This window comes from Oratosquilla oratoria, chromosome 9 (assembly GCF_046742065.1).
Source record: "Oratosquilla oratoria isolate Oo_2021 chromosome 9, ASM4674206v1, whole genome shotgun sequence".
Taxonomy (NCBI): Eukaryota; Metazoa; Arthropoda; class Malacostraca; order Stomatopoda; family Squillidae; genus Oratosquilla; species Oratosquilla oratoria.
This window is the reverse complement of record NC_134785.1, coordinates 69,893,434-69,911,582: the sequence shown is the minus strand read 5'-3', so window position 1 is coordinate 69,911,582 and position 18,149 is coordinate 69,893,434. Positions and strand designations below refer to the sequence as shown.

Below are 18,149 nucleotides of genomic sequence, written 5' to 3'. Positions count from 1 at the left end.
GTGAATATAACAAAAACCAGACGGTGTTTGAAAGAACTTGAACTTACAGAGAAAGAGAAAAAGTATATTTTTTTCCTCTTCTACAGCTATCCAGGATCCGCTTGCAAAGGCCACAACTACTACAACCACTACAACCACAACTTCTACCACTACTACTACCTCAACTACACCCACCACAACCACAACTACTACAACAGCAACTACAACCACGACATCGACTACAACTACAAGTACTACATCAACCACATCCACAACTACATCCACTACAACCACACCAACTACAACAACCACGACATCGACTACAACTACAAGTACTACAACAACCACATCCACAACTACATCCACTATAACCACACCAACTACAACCACAACACCGTCTACAAGTACAAGTACTACAACAACCACACCCACAACTACATCAACTACAACACCAACTACAACCACGACATCGACTACAACTACAAGTACTACAACAACCACACCCACAACTACATCAACTACAACACCAACTACAACCACGACATCGACTACAACCACAAGTACTACAGCATCCACATCCACAACTACATCCACTACCACCACAACATCATCTACAACCACAACATCGACTACAACTACAACCACAACGCCAACAACTACATCCACTACAACTACTACAACCACACCCACCACAACCACTACATCCACAACTACACCCACAACCACAACTACAACTACACCCACAACTACAACCACACCCACCACAACCACTACACCCACAACTACAACCACTACATCCACAACTACACCCACAACCACAACTACAACAACTACAACTACACCCACAACTACAACCACACCCACCACAACCACTACATCCACAACTACAACCACATCCACAACCACTACATCCACAACTACAACCACTCCATCGACCACAACTACAACTACAACCACTACATCAACCACAACTGCAACCAGCACATCAACAACTACACCCACAACAACCACAACTACTACAACCATGCCCACAAGTACAACCACTACATCTACAACTACAACCACCACACCAACTACATCAACCACAACTATAACAACCACATCTACTACCACAACAACCACACCCACAACTACAACTACACCCACTACAACAACTACATCAACCACAACTACAACAACAACCACAACTACACCCACCACAACTACCACAAGTACAACCACATCTACAACATCCACTACATCAACCACAACTACACCAACCACTACATCAACCACATCTACCACCAGCACAACTACAACCACATCGACAACTACCACAACTACTACAACCACACCCACAACTACAACGACATCTACGACCACTACAACTACAACCACATCCACCACTACAACCACAACTACTACAACAACCACATCAACAACTACCACGACACCTACTACTACTACTACAACTACACCTACCACTACAACTACAACAACAACAACGACGACGACTTCAACAACCACAACAGCAAAAACAGAACCCCCTCTTCCGAATTGCAGTAAGTACATCTCTCACTGCTTGAGAATCTGTCATTTATTTATTTATACATTGATTGATTAATTAATTTATTCAATTGACTATTTATTGACTTCGCTACCTTTCTATTAAGGGGAAAATTCCTTGTTATATATATTCATTTATCTATCTGATTTGTATCACGATATTCCATAGTCTTAAGGCAATATATATATATATATATATATATATATAATATATAATATATATATATATATATGTATATATATATATATATATATATATATGAGAGAGAATGCGGGTGGGGAAGGGCAAACGAAGATGTGTTAGGAATAGAGTTTATTGCCCTAACGTTGCGACCAACTTGGTCTTCTTCAGAGGACTACAGCATTACAGACGGATCACAATTCTTATATTCGTAGTGAGAGGGAACCCGCCAAGGTATGAGCGTCATGTTTTCCCTTTGGCTAACGATTTAATTATTAGGACACTTGCTGCTTTCGAGAGACATTTAAATCCGTCTCTGTCGTTGTTGTTCTTGTTGGCGGCGATATGTGCAGCTTCCACAGTTTTTCTCATTTTCTTCTCAAATCCCTCGTGTAGAATTTCTGCGTTGTTCCAATCAGGTAGATGTCCACATTTGTCCAGGTGACGAACCAGGGAGTTAGATGTTCTATGAGCCCTGAGATCGTTTTTGTGCTCATTCAAGCGTTTATTGAACCCTCGACCTGACTCACCGAAATAAGATGATGGACAACCGTTGCATGGAATACGGTAAATGACACTGAGATTATTACGCATATTATTATGTTTCTTAAATATTTTTCCTATTTCATTGGAAGATATTTTTGCTATATTTATTCCACCTTTTAACAAATAATCATCAATAGCTATGGTGTTTGTAGAATTAGGGACAGAAATAAAATGAGACTTATCCTTTCCCGGGGTCCGGACGTTTGAGCCATCGTAGATCTTCTTGGCTTTCCTCGTTGTCCTGGTGATCAAACCTCCGGGGTATTTCAGCTTCCTAAAGGTATTCTTGATGTAAGTAAGTTCATCCTCTAGGAATTCTTCACTGCAGATACGAAAAGCTCTGAGAAAGAAACCTATTAGAACACCCGTTTTAACACGTCTGCTGTGTGCTGAAAAATAATGGACAAAGTCGTCCCTATTGGTGGGTTTCCTGTACACCGAGAAACTTACCTGTTGAGAACCTCTGTGTATCAACGTGTCTAAAAATGGTAAATTACACTCTTTTTCTAGTTCAACTGTGAATTGAATGTCTTTATTCACAGCGTTGAGTCTTCTCAACTTATTTTCTATATTAGTTCTTTTTGGCATCACCACGATTATGTCATCCAATTATGTCATCCAATTTAAACAGATTAGAGGTCTCGCAATGGGGAGTCCATTATCTGCTGTCATGGCATGTTTATTCATGGAAGTATTAGAAATGGACAAATACATCAACATCATGGGAAGAGGTACCACTTGGTTAAGGTACGTGGATGACATAATCGTGGTGATGCCAAAAAGAACTAATATAGAAAATAAGTTGAGAAGACTCAACGCTGTGAATAAAGACATTCAATTCACAGTTGAACTAGAAAAAGAGTGTAATTTACCATTTTTAGACACGTTGATACACAGAGGTTCTCAACAGGTAAGTTTCTCGGTGTACAGGAAACACCAATAGGGACGACTTTGTCCATTATTTTTCAGCACACAGCAGACGTGTTAAAACGGGTGTTCTAATAGGTTTCTTTCTCAGAGCTTTTCGTATCTGCAGTGAAGAATTCCTAGAGGATGAACTTACTTACATCAAGAATACCTTTAGGAAGCTGAAATACCCCGGAGGTTTGATCACCAGTACAACGAGGAAAGCCAAGAAGATCTACGATGGCTCAAACGTCCGGACCCCGGGAAAGGATAAGTCTCATTTTATTTCTGTCCCTAATTCTACAAACACCATAGCTATTGATGATTATTTGTTAAAAGGTGGAATAAATATAGCAAAAATATCTTCCAATAAAATAGGAAAAATATTTAAGAAACATAATAATATGCGTAATAATCTCAGTGTCATTTACCGTATTCCATGCAACGGTTGTCCATCATCTTATTTCGGTGAGTCAGGTCGAGGGTTCAATAAACGCTTGAATGAGCACAAAAACGATCTCAGGGCTCATAGAACATCTAACTCCCTGGTTCGTCACCTGGACAAATGTGGACATCTACCTGATTGGAACAACGCAGAAATTCTACACGAGGGATTTGAGAAGAAAATGAGAAAAACTGTGGAAGCTGCACATATCGCCGCCAACAAGAACAACAACGACAGAGACGGATTTAAATGTCTCTCGAAAGCAGCAAGTGTCCTAATAATTAAATCGTTAGCCAAAGGGAAAACATGACGCTCATACCTTGGCGGGTTCCCTCTCACTACGAATATAAGAATTGTGATCCGTCTGTAATGCTGTAGTCCTCTGAAGAAGACCAAGTTGGTCGCAACGTTAGGGCAATAAACTCTATTCCTAACACATCTTCGTTTGCCCTTCCCCACCCGCATTCTCTCTCATTTGTCTGAAATAATCTTAAATATATATATATATATATATATATACATATATATATATATATATATATATATATATATACATACACACACACACACACATGTACAACACTGAATGGGTCCCAGTGACTAGAGATACATTTTTATCAACCACAGCGTTCGTATACTTACCAATTGTACTATCATAGTGGAGATATTTGAACGCAAACTTTCGTGTATGTGTATGTAACTCGAGCATACAAATATGTAAGAAAAATTGCGCTCAACTTATATTTCTCTTGATGGTGTAGTTAAGTCACTAAAAGCACTGGTCACGTGCTAGCCTTTGGTTCGAGTCCTCGGGCGCACCACGTTTCAATTTCTGCATGTGCCTCCACGGTTTTTCTGATGTAGATGGTTTAGAATTAAAGTGCATTGTGGTTAATAAAAATGTATCTAGTCACTGGGACCCATTCAGTGTTGTACAAATACTTTCCCGCGTTCGTACACTTACCAATTGTACTATCATAGTGGAGATATTTGAACGCAAACTTTCGTGTATGTGTATGTAACTCGAGCATACAAATATGTAAGAAAAGTTGCGCTCAACTTTTAACTTTTTTGATGGTGTAGTGGTTAAGTCACTACAAGCACTGGTCACATGCTAGCCGTTGGTTCGAGTCCTTGGGCGTACCACATTTCAATTTCTGCATCTGCATCCACGGTTCTTCCGATATATATTGTTACGGACGAATGGAATTAACTAACCTTTTCTATTGCACGTGAGCCATGATCATGGTGTCACGAGCTAAAGACAGAAGCTCACGCCTACAATTGTCCGGGTCAGGGAAAGGCAGGAGTGTCACTTTCTTCACTTTATTCTAACTAACGAATATGAGGATTTTACACGTGTGTTCAACACCGGTTCTAGGCTTACTCTGCTGCTATGCGAGGTATCGCGGGCGACGCCGGGACCCTCCCTTGGCGTCCCCCCAACGCATACCCTCGCTACATACCCCCTTGCTTTCTCTCCGAATCACGCATCACACACATTACAAATCACGTCACGTCCATACTTACCATCCAGGCACACTATGCAACATTCATTCATGCTCTTTCGCCACAATATATATATATATATATATATATATATATATATATACATACATATATATATATATATATATATATATAATTATATGTATATATATACTTATTTATATATATATATAATTATATGTATATATATATATATATATATATATATATATATATATATATACTTATGTCTGAATAGACGAAAGCGCTCGGTCTCATCTCTTTCATTTTCCCAGTGGTTTGTCTGCATACTTATGTATATATATATATATTTATATATATATATATACTTATATGTATATATATATATACTTATGTATATATATATATATATATATACTTATGTATATATATATATATATATATACTTATATGTATATATATATATATATACTTATACAGGTATATACATACATACATATACCAAGGCTATTTTCCCCCTTACAAGGGGGGTAGCCAAAAAGAAAAAGGCATAAAATCATTCCCACTCATTCCATCCCTGAATACACTCCTCACCCCTCCACACTCCCTCTTATCTTAGCACCTCCTGAATGACGGGTCATTCCTGCACCTTGTCCACTGCCCTGGGTCAGAAGCAGTGTGAGTGTGTATGTGAGATCAGTTATGATTTGATGGTGGGTCCATCCTTGTTCGTGGAGACACCATTGCAACGTGGAAGACATTTTTTTTTTTTTTTTTTTTTATGAAAGTGGCAGTTGCCGACAAGATTGACGAGTTAAACACCATGTGAGGACGGAGCCTTTATTTGTACGACGTTTCGCTTATTACAGCTTTTTCAAGTACAAGTTGAGATAGCCTACATATGCTTGAGATTAAATAAGGGGAAAGGAGGGAACGGGGAGAGAAAAGAAGAAGGGGGGAAGGAAGTGGAGGAGGAGGAGGAGAAGGGGTGTGGGTTACTGGGAAAGGTTGAGAATGCTGGCCCAAACGGTGTTTATCGTATTCCGTGTTCAGGATGTGATAAAGTTTAAATCGGAGAAACGTCACGCGACCTGAATACACGAATACGTGAACACCGTTACGTCAGGCATGATGTCACCACCAATGCATGTGTGACACATAGAAACAAGGAAAACCATCTTATGGACTGGAAGAATGCAGAGCTGCTGATACGAGAACCAGACAAAATCCGCAGGAAGTGTTTAGAAGCAGCAATCATTCAAAGAACGAACACTATTGAACAAAACAGGGGCATGTTTAACATCTCGCCCCACATAATTCCCCTAATACCCATGGCCAGCAAAATTTTAAATATTTAAACCACCCTTTGTGAACATTTCGCCCCCGGACGTTTGGGCCATCATTCTCAACCTTTCCCAGTGTTCAATCTCCCCCCTTCTCTTCCTTCCCCCCCTTCTTTTCTCTCCCCGTTCCCTCCTTTCCCCTTATTTAATCTCAAGCATATGTATCTCAACTTGTACTTGAAAAAGCTGTAATAAGCGAAACGTCGTACAAATAATGGCTCCGTCCTCACATGGTGTTTAACTTGTCAAGACATGTTTTCTTTAGGTTTGCGGGGCTGTCACCTATAAGACATTGCAGCTATGTCACCGCATGTAGGTACTTTGCCTGGCACTAGTAGCACCTTAAAATGACCACTGAAATCAGATGTTTTTAATCAGCTTGTCCTATTTGCATTTCTGACTCACAGTCTGCGGCACCATGAGTAATCAGCGCATCGTCGATGGCTCCACGGCAAACGCCAATCAGTTTCCTTTCATGGTAAGTAGGAAGATGATCAATATCTTTTATTCTTTCTTATTTTACACTACTTATTACTATTGTTTTTGTTGATTGTTATGGATCTCTGCAATTAACTCTTTTCTATTGCACTTGAGTCGTGATAATTTTTGTCACGAGCGAATGGAAGCTCACAATTGTCCGGGTTAGGGAAAGGCAGGAGTGTCACTTCACTTTATTCTGACTAACGAATATGAGGATTTTACACGTGTGTTCAACACCGAGTCTAGGCTTACTCTGCTGATATTCGGGGTATGGCGAGCGACGCCGGGACCCCCCTGCTTTCTCTCCGAATCACGCATCACTCACACGTTACAAATCACGTCACGTCCATACTAACCATCCAGGCGTACTATGCAACATTTATTCATGCTCTTTCGCCACATGATTATAACTATTATAAATGTTATAAGACTTGGAATGAAAGAGAGGCTTAAAGAATAGGATGAAAGCTTTTGGGACGTATTTACCTAATTGTAGAATTCAGAAAAGGATCAGTGTTCGTGAAGTGCTATTTCATATTCTCCAAATACCATACCTACTTCTTAGTTCATGAACTGTATAGTCCCGGGGTATATCTTCATCTAGTTTATTCCAAAGTTTACCGTATTTACCGGCGTACAATGTGCAACCGCGCATAAAACGCACCCCTATTTTTCGAGGATATTTTGTGAAAAAAAGAAAAATTAGTATGTTTCATTATACATTTGTTAAAGTATATCATAAAGTGGTCTTATAGAGCAAATTTATGATTCTGTGCTTGAAATGCTATATTGAGACAGTATATCACGACAGGCGATCGGGGTGGCTCACCTGGTTGTGGTGCACCATTGCAGTGCTATGGTCTTGTTATTATCTATTCATTGCAAATGCTGCTTGTTTTCAATATTTTGATATTAGTAACACAATTTACTGTGATAATTTGGCTTGTTTTCAATACCTTATTATAAGCAACAAGTTTTGTGCTTCCGAACTTCCCCAGTACCTATGCTTGGCTAGCTCCCTAGCCTATAGCACTCAGTCATCTGTCAAACGACTGCTTAAGACACGGAAATTTTTTATGCATATAGAAATAAAAAAATATGTCTTATACACCAGCAAATATAGTATTGACCTGTATGGCAAATAGTATTTCCTCACATCCATCTGACATGTGGTGTAAAGCAAAATGAACTACTGAAAGTGAGTTTTACTCCTGTACTTACCTTAACTCTGCCATCAGGTCACCTCTTTATTTTCTTTAAGTGATAGATTTGGGACCTATGATATATCTGCTTATGGTAGTCCTGCAAGATGAACAACAAAGAGAATCATCTCCATACTGTCTATTTCAAAACCCATCAACCCCCTCACCTCCATATGGAGACGTAGTCCCAAGGGGCTGACAGTCTTTAGAATGGGCCTAGGATCTCTATCAGTTTCAGCTATATTTCCTCCACCTTTTCATATATGGAGAGCAGTGACTGCTCCTCTCCAACTACTTGAAGCTAGTGACACAATCCCACACTAATATAACATGTAGTCCAAAGTATCTTCCTAAAGAAATTTATGAAGGCCTGAGGATTATTGTCAGCCATCATGAAAATGCAGGTTTCCATTCAGTGAAACTCAAGGCAGCAATTAATATTCTATTTGCTAGAAAGGGAACTAATTTGGTCACTGCTGTGTATTGTCTCATGTATGAAAGGTGTTAATTATGCCAGTCTACAATCCATGAGGCCCAAGCGAATCTTTTTGGATGAACAAATACATCTGAACTCAGCTAGAACAAAACCTGTTTGTGTCTTACTTCCCAAGTAGTCAAACTGAGATTATTTTTATGTGATCTGTATGAAATCTTGCATCATGCAGCACAAATTTTAGATGAAGTTTCTCTGGGTTTCTATTGATTATTAAACTAATTTAATTTAACTATTCCATTGCTGAGAAGTTTTTGTTCTTTAATTATGTCCCCCTCCAGGCTATTTCATATATCTCTGTGGCTGACACTCTTCCAGTAAGGAAGATGTGAAAAGACACTTTTCTTTTTAAGATAACCAGTATGGTATTTCACTATCTTCATCATATCACATACTGGGGACTGCACCAGCTGAATCAAATCACTATCTACCTTTTGATTCTGTTTACAGTCTTACATACACTATGATAGAGAATGTAGAATGAGAATATGAGTATCTTTTTTAGGCTTATGTATTAGATATATTCTTGCATAAGTGATGTATCTTCCCCAGGTTGCCTTGTACAGGTTCAAGTTCTGGTTCAGCTGTTTCTGTTACGATGAAGCCTTCATTGGGGGTGGCACCATCATCAATAAATGTTGGGTCTTGACATCTGCAACTGAGAGTCTAAAGTAAAGTAACATCCTACTGTGTGTGAAATATAAATAGTCAGTAAGCTTTTGGATTGACAAAGATTATGATATATAATAAAATTATTTGTCAATATAGTCATCTTTCCTGGTATTTATAAAATAGATTTTTACAGTATTAGGAAGCCCAGTGAGTCTCATGTTTGCTTTTGATAAGTTAATTCACAATAGAAAGTTGTGTGGTGACTAGTGCCATAGCTGGCAAATGCTCATGACCAATAAATACACAAATATCAGTTGTGCATGGAAATACATTGTTCATGGGAATTAGTAGAATCAGGATTTATATATATTTAGAGAGTGTACAAAAGAAGCAACAAAAATACTACACTGGTAGCTATGACCAGTGGTGCCTTTCCAGTTAGCTTGGATAGAATCTAAAGGCTTCTCAAACTAGCTAAGTGGAAATTGGTCTGAATCAGAAAATGATAAATCATTGTACATATGTTTTTGTATTGAGGTGATGATGAAAATAGAAATGGTGAAGGCTCACACATTTAACAAAGTTAGAGACCTATAGACCAACTTGGTAGGTTGAGGCAAGCAAATCTCATATACTTTTCAGCAGCTTAAAGCAGAGAAATCTTCACAAATTTAGTCTGAACAAGTTGCAAGAATTTCACATTGGCACTTTTTCATAAATCATTCCTTAGGACCCACCTGCTAATTAATGATGAGTAAGGATAATGTTCATAGGAAGACTGACAATAGTCAAGGTACTAGAATGGATGTAGGAAAGTATCTATAGTCTTGATAGAAGTAATACTTACAAAATAATGCTTTGCTCATAGATGTGGTGCACGTCAACTTCGTCTGCGTGTTGGAAAGAACTCTTATGCTAAGACTGACCCCTACTACACAGTTGAAAAGGTATGTATGATGTATACTTTTTAAGGATATATCTATTTCCTATTTAATATTTTACCATCTATTATGATGAATCAAGTACTTTAATTTTTCATGTTCTGGTTAAAACCAGCCAAATTTATATATATAAAAAGTATTTCAATAAAACTATTTTGATCAAGGTAGACCAAGGGAAGATATGTTTTATAAATGGCCCTTTAATTGGACTGTGATTCTGTGAGTCATCCTGGGGTTAGAACACTTATACACCCTAGGCTGGAGTATGCAGTAGTGGTGTGGTTATACATAAAAAGAATAAGAAAAATGTAAGTAATGCAAAGGGCAGCAACTAAAATGATTCCTAGCCTGGCTGACAGAATGTACTGTATAATGAAAATCTAGATAAACTTGAATTACCTATACCTCCACTCCTCCCTTTCCCACCTTATGCACCACCAAGTATCTAAAGCTGTCTACTTTCTCCAGCTCCTCTCCATTAACATCTTTGTCATTGTCGGTGTCTTGATTATATTTTTTTTTGTAGTTGTAGCTAAGTGACCCCCCAAATTTTGTGAACTGATTTGATCACAGCAGCAGTGAGTTCATATTTTATAATGCGAGTAGTGTGATGTGTCATACATTAGGCATTCGATGCTGCACATGAGAATTCGACTCGTACTGAAGAGGTTAATACTCACTTCCAATTTGGTGCCATCATTTCCCCTTGTACATCTCATCACCTTACTTTTACCCACATTTATCTTCAACTTCCTCCTTTCACACACCTTCCCAAACTCCATCACTGACTTCCTTAATACCCCCTCTGATCCTCCTCTGATTGTGACCATAATAACTGAAATAAATGTCAATTTAGTGGACAATTCCATAAAACTGATAAAAAAGAATAGGATGAAAATGCTTTTCACTGCATTAAATAAAAAAGAAAAAAATTAATGAAGTGTCAATTGTGATTAATGTTCATTTCTTTGTTCTGTTAAACAAGACTGGGTTTTTTATTCCACAGGTCGTCAGACATCCAAATTTCAAATATTTCTTGAAACCTGATCCTAAACAAGGGAATGACATTGGTCTCCTCAAAGTAAGACAATGCTTCACCTTTGGAGTGTCTGTGCTTCCTGTCTGTCTTCCTATCTCTCCAGTGAAGAATGGAGTGAGTGCTATTGCAGCTGGCTGGGGTAGCTCCGAACCAAGTGAGTATCATTAGAACTTAAATAAATCCCCAACATTATAGATGACTAATACTTGTGAAAAGGAAACAAATCGATGTTGGATGGATGTAGGATAAGTGGAAGGTGGGCTACCTCCCTTATAGGGGGGAAGAAGCCTTATGGTATATTGATAGACCAATTGCTTTGGCTGCTGAAGCACAAAAAACAAAGATATAAACTTTCTCTACAGTTAAGTGCCTTCTACTGTAAGCTTTCAGTAATGTGTTTCTGTATTATACTGAGCTTTGATTTTGTAACTAAAAAGTCACAGATTTGACCCCAAAAGCCACTTGCCCTGGCTGTGAGAGAACAACGAGATTTTTTTTTTTTTTAAGCTTTACCACAACTGCAGACTATACAGACAGCTCCAATAGGGTTAAATCAATCCCCTTTCCTCAGTATTGAATGATATATAGCAATTTATTCTAATCTCTTTCCAAGTATCTTATTCATTACCCCTGCAGTATTAGTCATTTGACATGCCTACCTCCATTATAAAGGGGAAAAAGCCCTTGGTATATAGATAGACCCCTGCAGTGGTGAAGGAATTAATGAGTCATCTTTTTTAACCCCTTCAATGCAAGGTACCTTCAGGTGAATAAAATTGTCTGATATTGTCCAGAACAAAATTTGTAGTGTGTCACCATAACCAAGGGAGCAGGACTTCACTAAAGGAGGTGGATAAGAACCTTCCTGTTCAGTCTGTCTGTACATAATCATGGTAGCTTTATCATTTACAAAGCTTCAGACATGTTTTGGCATTTTTAACTCCTCAGTGAGTCTTTGTGGGTAGACCCCATGGAGGCCCTCCACCCCATAGCTTCATTTCCCACATAACTGTTATCACCCTTCTGCCAGGTCATGAATGAATCCACCAGTGTAGCATTGGGTCTCCTCATTTTGGGATCATTGTTAACCTCCTGAGACTGACTCTTTATTACCCAACTTCAGATGGGAAGCCTGTCAGTGACCTGCAGTATGTCTCACTTATGACAAAAACATGGAGTGAGTGCGATGCTTATAAGAAATGGTGGTGGTACGGAACCAGTATGAGCAGGTTCTGTGCTCAGGCAGCTGGGAAGGATACATGTTCGGTATGTACCAGTGAAAAGTGGTTATGGGTTCCATGATTGATTCCTCTGTGGAAGTTTTGTGTCTTCATTGTTGTTGTTTTTTCCTTTCCTGTAGGGTGATGGTGGTGGTCCCTTGGTTGTGAGTGAAGCTGGCAATCGTGCAGTGCAGTATGGAATCACTTCCTTTGGATTTGGATGTGCTGACTCACGTTATCCTGGTGTCTACACCCATGTTTATGGTAGGTTGTCAGTACACACACTCACATTTGCACACACACACAGGAAGTAAAAAAGTTAGCTCAGAAAAGGACCTAGGAGTAATTATTATCAAAGACATGTCACCAGACAAGCATATTTACAAAATAGTTGGAGAAACCTACAATTTACTAAGATCAATAAAGGTGGCCTTTAACTACTTGAATGAGGTAATGGTAAAGAAAATAAGTCACACTGATAAGACCAAGATTAGAGTATGCTGCGACACTATGGACACCCAGCACGAAATAGAATATAAAGAAATTAGCCTTTTCTACCCCCATATTAACCCTCACTATTTTTGTTTAGATAAACATATGTTGAGATTTCATTTTGTTCTAAGTTTGCTTTTTTGTATAAACAGAGACATAGAGGTCATTAATGTATTCAAAATAGAGCAAGAATGTCAAAACATGATTAATGATCTAGTGATTTAGCTTTCCCCTTCAGACAATATTCTTGAGTCATGTCGATTCTTTGATATGTCTATAGATCCCTGCTTGACAAGGATCTTTGAGTAAATTTTGAGTAAGATTGTGGTTTTAATATTTAAAAGAATCTATGTCAATGTTCATACAAGAAATAAAGCAGTGCTTCATTTTTTTTTGAACATCAAAAGAACAATATTGACTCAAAGATTGTTCAATGATTCTCTTCAAGGAAAGCGATGTTTGAAGACGAGTCAGACTCCTCTCTTTTTTCTATGTCCTTCAGACTGTATCTTAAACTTAAAGTAGTATCACTTAACTCTGGTTTGTCTTTTGTCTGTCTCTTTCAGACTTCTTGACATGGATACTGATGCAGGTGGGTAGTGACTCATATTACACTCTTGCATACTGTACACCCTAATGGAAGACCCCTGGAAGTTTTACTTCGGCTGGAGCTACCTGAGCACGGAGGAGGATGGGTGACTGAAGCCACCAATCCCTAATGTCCATCTTCTCTGGTTCCTGATCCGGAGTCCAAGATTTTGACCCATATGACCTCATGTTGAAATTATCTTTGAATCTCTTTTGAAATGACCAAGCTCACTGGTTTATTTTGTCATGTAAAATTTCCTCCCTTTTGGTTCAAGTTTTATTGTGGCTAATTCCAAATTATTTTAATCTGCTGGAGATACATCATCATAGCAAAGGGAATGTACATCCTTTTGAACAGTTCCTGGGGATGAATTTAGAAATGTTCTCTCTGTACTAAATGGAATAATTTCAGTACAAACATACATGTATAATAAAGGACCTTTTCCCCCCTTATAAAGAGGATGTTGAAATCAAAGTATGCACACACCCCACACCTATGTCTTATCCATCAGAACCCATTGAATGCCCTGCCCATTTTAGCATCTCATGGATGACTGATCATCCCTGTTCCCTGCCACACTACTTGGACCAAAGACAATACAGTAAGACACAGGGCCTAATAACCAGTGCTAGTTTACCTTCCCTGCTTCATTACATGGGGGCTCCCCTCCTCATCCACTCAAATTTATTTACAGAGTAGACAAGATGAACATTCTTTTGAGCTGCATCATTCCCACAAACATGTACAAGCTGTCTTCATTCACTCTTGTCTTTAGCACTCTCTCCTCCTTGCTCAGCAGACATTCCTCTTGCATCCAAAGCCACTTAACCTTTTCAATTACTCCATACATCTTTGCTTTCTACACAGTTTTTGCTAATCTTTCCTCCCATTTTTTCCTCCAAACCACCTCAGCATTCTTTGATCTACCCTGAATTCAGTGAGTTATAAGAAATGCAGTAAATCTTAGCAAACACCAAGAATTTTATTTATCTCCTTTCATTGTACAGTATACAATAACTCCAGTATCACAATACATAAAATGAAATATGAAAATAGTGAGTTAACCAACAGAATGGCAAAAAATCATTCTAAGCTTGAGACTTTGGAGCCAGTTAGAAATGGACCTGACCAGTGGTTTTCCATATTATTGTTGGACACCAGTTGACCAGAAAATGGGATCATGTGTATGGGAAAAAGTACTACATTCACGATGAATTGCTAGAATACTGTATACATTTGGTCAAGACATCTCTACTTTGAAAATAATATGAAGAAAAATTCTGGTTTCATAAAGGTCAAGACATAATAACTAATGCCTCAAGTTTTACTGACTAGAAACACACAGCCCTGCAGCAGCTGACAGAAATGCTTAGTCTTTACCATAGATCTCTCTAGGAAGAAATGTTGGACTGTTGTCTGTGTTGTTTAAGTGTGGGAGCAGTTGCCCGTACTCTTTTTGTGAAAAAATAGAGAAAGATCTTTGGCCCAGTCTAGAGACCAAGTGTCAGGCCCACCTGATGGTGAGGGTATTGATGGGTTTTGAAGATGGTGGCATGAGGACTCTTTTTGATGCCTGTCTCACAGAACCACTATTTGTAGGCACTATCATTGGTATATGCATATTTTAACAGTTTGACCATCTAGGGTATACAAGATGTGAATGTAGAGATCCATGAAGATTGAAACTACAATCCTGACTGTTTTATGCAAACCCTGTGTCACAAACTAGACTGTATTTGAGTTGATACTTCAAATCAAAGATCATGACCCGAGTAGTTCCTACAATTCAGACCCTAGAACATCTATTTTGCCTCTTAAAGATCATTTAAATCTCACTGGGGTAAAAAAAAAAAAAAAAGTGGAGCACAATTATTAATTTGTACATAACTTAAATTGGGTTGGGTTAGGTTGAATTACTTTGGATTAGGTAAGATTGGGTTAGTTTGTTAGGTAAATATGGCCTAGGTTGGGTTAGGTTGAGGCAGTTGAGGTTGGGTTAAGGGGGTACGCGACACCTGGAGGTCATTTTCTAAAATATTTAGAGTAAAGAGCTGAAACTTCTCAGGTAAATAGGTATCCATATTGCCTACATTTTAGGTGAAGCAGAATGATGTATGTACACATGTACACATGTACACATGTACGTATACCAGTAGCAACATTTAAAAGTGCACAGCACCATAATACGTGGACCAATTTGTTTTATATTTTGGCTATGATTAGTCAGTAGGCACACCTAGGGCCGGTCATTGAGTAATTGAACAATTTCCTTTATACTTTTGCATACAGGCATTTCAATTTTAATGTCTGGCAAAAATCGTGAAAAATAAAAAATTTTTGCTCTTGTTTCCATTATTACTCCGAACTCTTTCATCCTATTCAAAATATTCGAAGGATCGGCCCTAGCAGTTACTAAAAGTAATATTCCCTGTAAGTTTCATCTAAATCTGATGTATATTAGATTTTTTATGATTAAAAAAAAGTAGAAAAATATCGAACGGAGATATGGCAACTTGAAATATGAATATATCTGTAACTTGCTTATAGTTTCACCAATTTGACTGATTTTTTCATGGCTTAATTCTTATTATATAATAAGTAAGTACAGTAAAAATTATCAACATATTTTAATTATAAGTACTTTAAATACTGAAAAACTAAAGTATAATTATGTCACAGTAGTGACGACGCACAGACGACAACATCATATAATTTGCTTTTTTGCACCTTTGGCGGTTTCTTCATATGAAACCTCTCTGCTGGGGGTCTTCAGGGTATCTAAATAATTGGAAAGAGGTTTATTTTCCAGTAGTGGGCGCCTTCTCTTTCCTCATCAGATTCCCCTCGCCAATCTATGTTGTATGATGTCCCTTCTTCTTTCTTCTTGTATAGCCTTGATCTTTTTCCTCTTGCTTTCTTCTTTGGATTTAATCTTCCTCTTTGAATTGTTTAGTCTAATGTTGTCCTTTACCTCTGTCACCGTCACAGAGGTGCAGGTGAGGGCGGTGGTGGAGTGAGAGGTGGTGAGATCTTTAGTCGTCTTTGACTGCTTGCCATCTTTAACTGCTGTTTTTTGTCATTGTGATGTTCTTTTGTTCTTTTTGCTACCCATGATGACTGTACTAAAGAGTAATATGTACTAGCTAAAGTAATAGATTGCAACGAGAGCTCATGAGACATGCGTAGTTCCCTTTTCAGAGCTAGCCGGTAACTAACGCTTAGTTTCGCACAAAGTTGGCGAAATATTCTCCCTCCACCTTCCTCCCTTCCCCTCCACAATCGTATTGGCCGTTGATACACTGGGCGAGTGTAAATTCAATCAAATTTCAACGTTATTCGCTGCGCCTGAAGGTCCTAAGTGGCACGCCTCCTTCTAGTGTGGGTTGCGCCTTTAAATCTGTCCCTTTAATCCTCACCCAGGACCTTTAAATTGCGCGCGGCTGAAAAATTATTTGTCGGGATTTGTTTCTAAGTGGTATACGAACATTTTGAACACAGTTTTGAAAAATGCCATATCTTGACCAAATTCACCCCCCCCCAGGTGTCGCGTACCCCCTTAAGTTCAGTTCAGTTGGGTTGGGTGGGTTAGGTGGGTTAGGTTAGGTTGGGCTGGGTTATATTGGGTTAGGTTAGGATAGGTTACGTTACGATAGTTTTATTTAGGTTAGGTTACGTGCTTACTACCCACATTGACTGGAGGAATGGAAACTATTCATGGGGAATGCCAATTTGATATATAAAGACTATATGAGGATTAGAAATCACAGGTGTGATATTGACTAGACAGAGCAATACTATGGTCAGTGCATTTTAATTGCTATATCGATTTTTGCCTGATCGGACGCAACCTGTCGGGACTTCGTCGGTCCAGCAGCCTTGATCAGGCCTGCAGTTTTAATTTTATCTGCCTGCGACTGTATGAACTGATTTATATTTGTGGCTGTGAAAAAATTCCATTACCAAAAACTCTAAAGAGCAGATTTAGATCTATGGAAGTTCCTGATAATATGCGCATTCAATTAAGTACACGACAAATACCGGCACGGTGCTGCGACAATCTGACACTTACGACATCTGTGGAACGATCGTTAAAACTAAACATACCGGTAGTCCGGTACACGTTTCCAGTATCACTAACCAACTTCAGAGAAAATATAACAGCTGTTTAGAAGTCGCTGCAACTTGTGACTTCTATTTATTATTTTTAGAGCTGCAACTGCATCTGCATAACCAGGCAAGTATTTCTTTATCTGGACCCTCTGTACACAATATTAGCTAGGAGAATTTAGTAACTTAAATCGTGAAGATAGTGAAAGTATCAGTTAGGATAAACATATCTAGAATATGGTCCACGAGTTCTGTCAATGGAATTATGTTGCATTAATGTCAGGCAGTTTTAATTCATTGAATAAATTGGTATTGATAGCTGGTTTGGTGTCTTTAGTTGCGTAAATTATTCTAATTATAATTTTGCCCCAGTTTGCATGATGTACTTATAGCTTATACTTCCTTATCAAATTGGTATATCCCGCTTATCCTCAAAGCCATTTTAGTGGCTGCAATTCAAGTAAAGAGAAGCTTGGCACCCCCGGGGGCATAACGGTTCCACCCAGTAATACAGTTTGCTCCCCCACACAGTAATCTATGTAATTGTCAATATTTTATA

General features: G+C 38.4%; 1 protein-coding gene across 1 annotated transcript in view; it reads left to right on the top strand.

The window, feature by feature from the left end:
• Positions 1-15,339, top strand: part of LOC143028102 (uncharacterized) — a 15,889-nt gene extending 550 nt beyond the window's left edge. Inside the window, exons 2-9 of the mRNA XM_076189740.1 lie at positions 87-1,520; positions 6,823-6,893; positions 9,143-9,261; positions 10,071-10,149; positions 11,150-11,336; positions 12,306-12,448; positions 12,543-12,666; positions 13,461-15,339. Of these exons, the coding sequence (XP_076045855.1) occupies positions 87-1,520; positions 6,823-6,893; positions 9,143-9,261; positions 10,071-10,149; positions 11,150-11,336; positions 12,306-12,448; positions 12,543-12,666; positions 13,461-13,531 (2,228 nt within the window). The 3' untranslated portion in view covers positions 13,532-15,339. The remainder of the gene's footprint in view (positions 1-86; positions 1,521-6,822; positions 6,894-9,142; positions 9,262-10,070; positions 10,150-11,149; positions 11,337-12,305; positions 12,449-12,542; positions 12,667-13,460) is intronic.
• The last annotated feature ends 2,810 nt before the right edge of the window (positions 15,340-18,149 follow it).